Source organism: Leptopilina boulardi, unplaced genomic scaffold, assembly GCF_019393585.1.
Source record: "Leptopilina boulardi isolate dan_hultmark-lab unplaced genomic scaffold, ZJU_Lbou_2.1 LbouV2_204, whole genome shotgun sequence".
Taxonomy (NCBI): Eukaryota; Metazoa; Arthropoda; class Insecta; order Hymenoptera; family Figitidae; genus Leptopilina; species Leptopilina boulardi.
In genome coordinates this window covers 542,690-548,026 of record NW_026137757.1, presented here as the reverse complement: position 1 = coordinate 548,026, position 5,337 = coordinate 542,690, and the positions used below count along the sequence as shown (strand labels likewise).

The window sequence follows — 5,337 nt, the reverse complement described above, 5'->3', positions numbered from 1 at the left end:
TTTATCTAAGTTCAATGAACTTTTTGTTAATTAATAAATGTAGAAGGGTTCATTACACATTGATAATTTATTGTATGTGAAACAAATTTGTTAATTAATTTATAGTTATATTTTGAAGTAAAAATTATGAATTTTAGATGTTATTTTTCAATCAAAATATTTAATTGCTTTAAATTTTTAATTTTAAGATTAATTTAATATTATTTTATAAATTAGATCGCCAATATAGTTTCTCTGAAAGCTTTAACAGATTATTAATATTAAAACACTAAGAACCGGTTTCAACAAATCTGATTAAATGTTAAATAAGCAATAAATAAATATTTAATTAAATAATAGTGAGCGGTTAAAAAGGCTTTTATCCTTGTTTACTTTTCAGTTTGAGTTAGTGAAATTAGTCCTAAATCGTTCTTTTTTTAGCAACTCTTGAGAATGCAGAGAAAAAGTTAGATCTTCATATGATGCTGTCCGATGTCGAAAGTGACGATACTAAAAATTTAGAAAGAGCTAAAAAATCACGCCACTCTCGCTGCGTCAGTGACAAAATTCAAAAAACTCCATTGAAGAATAGCAAATACGTTGCATCTCCAAACGAAGATAATATTTCACTATTAGCAGGACCTTCTAAAAATCCTACTTCCGGTGAAGAATTTCGTGACATGGCAGAGCGTATTGTCAATGATAAAGAGGATAATTCCAATTCTGAATCAGAAAAAGAAAAGAGGCAACTAACTGAAAGATCTAATTTTGAGGAGATGGAGTACAGTGATGAAGAGGCTTATATAGATGATTCGACAGAGGACAATAGACAATTGGCCAACAATCACGAAAAAAAGCAAAATTCGAATGATAATGAAACATTAAAGTTTGTCGAGTAGAAATTTTTAAAATTCTTTCCGTTTAATTTTTATTTAACTTTTTGACATTTATTTTTATGATTTTTAGCTTCTTTCTTTTTATTATATTTGTTAAGTTATTAATTATATTTTTTATTTTTCATTTAAAATGCTATACAATATAGCTGTCTGTTCTTAAAGAGAAGCCTCTTTATATTGTTTACTGAAGAGACTTATTGTTGAGAAGCGAAAAATATATTGTATTTTTGAGAATAAAATTCGGATCAATACATAAAAAATTTTTTACACCTTTTCTTATAGTTCAATACTTGTCAACAATAATTAACTTTTGAAATCAAATTTTAAATTTCTTAAAAATTTTTTGATTCTTTGATACTTTTATTTTTATATTCAAGTTTTTCACTTCTCTTCTTAAAGGTTTCTCATATAATTTTCCTAAATTATCTTTTTTAATATTTCTTTCTTCCAAAATATTTTAGTTAATGTTATTTACAGTGCAAAAGTCAACAAAGATGCTGTTATCAAAAGTTAACAGAGTCGAAATGTACATGAAACAAAATAAACAACGTGAAAAAGAAAATAGTCCTCAGAGGTTATCCTTTTTGGAACCTGACAATGATTTAAAAATGTTTCCCTTAAAGAATCTTGTTGAAGTGAATAGAATGGAGACCAAACTTCTCTCCAAAAGTTTTTTTGGAAAATTGGTAAGAAATTATCATAATTTTAAATATTTTCTTATAACTTACATTTTTCTGAATATATACTAAAAATTATTAACAATAATCGATAACATAATTTTATCTTGAAAAATTTTTTCTTTCACACATTGTATATCAGAATATTCATTATATGTGGACGTCTGCGTAAAATGGGACCACTTTGTCGGTCAGTTGCAAAAGTTTTATTATTTATTTAAATCTAGTTTCTCTTCTTTATTTTCAAATAAATTAGAATAAATTTGAGCTAATTATTGACTTCGTAAAAAAACACGGTTTATTAATAAAAAATCACATTTTTATAAAAGAGGCGGCTTTGTCGAATCTCCTTTATTTTCGAAATAGAAGAGAGGAGAAATTTAAAATCTATTAACTTTTCATCTTAAAGGTGTCTTTAATTTAAGAAAATTCTCATCTGAATAACTTTGAAAAAAAACCAGAGATACTCGTATTACATTCTTTGATTTCATTTTTCTCGAAAAATCAGCGAATTTTACACATAAAGGGTTGTAAGAACTCTCAAAATTTTCCAAATTTAGCAATGAATTTTACCGTGTAGATGATAATATAATAAAATATAATATATAATAATATATAATATATTATAATATAATATGCAAAATTGTTTGAAGTAATTTTTATTTTTTAGGTCACAGCTTTGGCAGACTTGAGAAGCTCAAGTACCCACAGCATGACAGTGGCAAATATGCTTTACCATCTTTTAACCTACGAAGCTGGACAATCCTTCACATATAAAGGAAAATCAGCAAAAAAAACCTGCCTTTCATGACCTAAAACTTAATGACTTAGTCATTTGTAAGATTTATTACATATCTAAATTTTACATTTAAAAAATTTAATATTACAATTTCTTGTTACATTTTCTATTTTAATTATTTATTTATTCATTTAAATTTATAAAATTTACAAAATTTTAGGTGCAATGCGCGAAGTTAATAGGAGCGTGGAACCAAAATATATTAAAAAATATATTGAAAATTGGTTGACTCAATGTAAAAATAATGAAAAACGTGAAAGGCAAGTATAAGAAGGTTATATTAAAATTTATTTAACAAACTAACACGTTCGCATAATTAATAGTTCTATATTTCTTTAACAGCATTGCCACTGAAAAGAAAAGGAAGGCTGCAGAGGATGCTCTTCTGCGTTTTACTGAAGATTAAAGTATAATCTATTATAATATTTATTGATTTGCGTGAGTATAAATTTTCTACATCTAAGTAGATTTCCTTTTTCTCAACTTTTTTTTTAATTTAAAAATAAAATGGGCTAGGAATTAAAATTCTTATACTTGCTTTTCATCTTCAACTTTATTGTTAAGTGTTTTGCTTTCTAAATGAATTTTCTTATTTTTTAAAAACATTTTCATAATATATAAAAATATATTTTTATATTTCTTAAATAAATATTCTTCATGTACAAAATTGAAATTTTATATTTTGAAAATTTACACAATATTTTTTACCCTTTTCGTAAAATTTCTCATTTTTTAAATAAATTTTTCTATTAATTAATAATAATAGTTCTGAAGTTTTAATTTTTTTCTAGGTGTTTTTAATAATTTTATATATTTAATCTTTGATGGCAATTAATTTTAGAATTTATTAAAATCGAAAATGAATTTTAGAAATTTTTTTCTAAATCTGCTGGATTTAAAAAAAATTTATTTTTTGAAGTATTAAAACACCAAGACTTTACAATTAACTGTACAACGCCTAAGGACAGTTGTATCCTTCTAAAAGATGGTACTTTCTGCAAGGTAAAAAATATTGTAACATCTGAAACCAATGATATCATCTTAATTGTGAAGCCATTTATAAAAATCAACAGCTTCTACGACAATCCGGATTCAAAGAATATTAACATATATATGGTAACAGCTTCAAGAAGATCAGAATTCTCAACCCCGCTCAGAAATTTGCAATCAAAAGTATGGCGAATTCCAACGAATGAAGACGTAATTTTGATTCCGCTAAGGCACTCACTAATATTAGAGTAGATAAATAACGTAAGAATTAAACATTATAAAACAATTAATTCTCTAAAAATTATCTTTTAGAGAAATTTCAATTTTTTCTTCAAAAATTTTGAACTAATAATATTTAAATCATTTCTAATAATTATGGTTCTAAAAAGGCTTTAATTTATTCTCGAATCAATTTTTAATATTCTTATTTTGGTTATTTTTATTTGTCATTTTCAAAATTTATTCCTAATTTTTTTCGTTAATTTTCTCACTTTCTTATAGTTTTTTTTAGTAATTAATAAAAAATTTTAACGTAATATGATTCTAAGTATTTTTAATAATTTAAAAGATTTTTAATGTTTGATGATAATTAATTTAATAATTTATTGAATTCGAAAACGTATTTTTTAATATTCATTATGATTTCCTGTATTTTTAAAATATATTTTTATTTTCGTATTAAAATTTCTTCTTTTAAGAAAATGTCTTCCTCTTATAATAAATTTTAGGAAATTCTTCTTTTGAGAAAATGTCTTCCTAATATAATAAATTTTTGGAAATTTTTCTTCTTTTAAGAAAATGTCTTTCTATTATAATAAATTTTAGGAAATTCGATTCTGTTAAATCATTTTGTAAATGATTTTATTTTTTTTAAAACATTTCTTATCGTGTCATTTTTGACCTACAGTTGTTCGTTTTTTTAACATTATTATAAAACAAACAAAGAAAATTTTTAAAAAGACTTTTCTTTGTGTCATCTTTTGTACAAATATTATGAAGTATTTTCTCTTTATTTAAAAAATTCACTATTTAATTCTATATAAATAAAGAAAATAAAATTGTTTTATTTTTATTAGGTTAAAAGGTTTGGCAGAATTAAGAGCAGCGAATTTCATCATTGGACTCTTCCGCCGGACAAAAGTTTTAACATTAAGAAAAGTCTACCAAAGATTATAGTTTTTTATAAGCAATAAAAGTTTAATTTTTTAATAATCTATTAAATATTTGTTAAAAAAAAGCAATAAGTAGCTTAAAAAAAAGAAATGTCTGTCTTCGAGTTGAAATAAATTTAAAAATATTTTCTACGTATTTTATGTTAATTTTTGATTATTTTAATGTTTGAAATTCCTTTCATAATCAGCCACGAAAAAAATTTAAATTTTATATTATTTTGCATAAAAATATATTTATTTTCGAATGGTTTAATTAAATAGCATAAAAAAATTTGATAAAATTGAATTATAAAAAAAAATATTTTTAAAATGAATTTTTTGGTTTAAATTTAAAAAAAGGTTTAAAAAGCAGATTTTTAAATATATATGGCAAAAAATTTTGCAACCTTGCATCAATCTTGCAGCAAACTTGCCGGGTAATCTTGCGTTAATCTTGCCGTGCAAACTTTCAGCAAGCTCGTAGTGCAAACTTACAACAAACTTGCTGCAAGTTTGCGGTGAAAACTTGTGGCAAACTTGCAGCAAGCTTGCATGGCAAGATTGCCACAAGTCAGACATTTCAAGTTTGTAGCAAACTTGCGTGCTATCTGGCATAATATATAGAAAGAAAGAGAGAGAAGGGTGGAGCGGGGACTAAAAATAATGCAATTAAAACTTGCAAACTAAAAGTTACGAGTACTGTTATAGCGAATTTTTAAGTACTTGCTTAAGTTAAGCCATGATTGCCAGATTAAAATTTTTTTTTGAAGGTTGACAATTTTTTTCCACATAGTTACATATAAGTACAAAAGATTTGTACGGTTTTTCAATTTTTAAATCATTAA

General features: G+C 24.2%; 1 protein-coding gene across 1 annotated transcript; it reads left to right on the top strand.

Moving 5' to 3' along the window:
* The first annotated feature begins 1,289 nt into the window (after positions 1-1,289).
* LOC127278543 (uncharacterized) lies at positions 1,290-2,541 on the top strand. The gene is made up of 3 exons (XM_051300304.1): positions 1,290-1,561; positions 2,223-2,389; positions 2,512-2,541. Exons 1-2 carry the CDS (start codon positions 1,340-1,342, stop codon positions 2,361-2,363), a joined length of 363 nt encoding a protein of 120 aa, XP_051156261.1. The 5' UTR covers positions 1,290-1,339; the 3' UTR covers positions 2,364-2,389; positions 2,512-2,541.
* Positions 2,542-5,337: the final 2,796 nt, after the last annotated feature.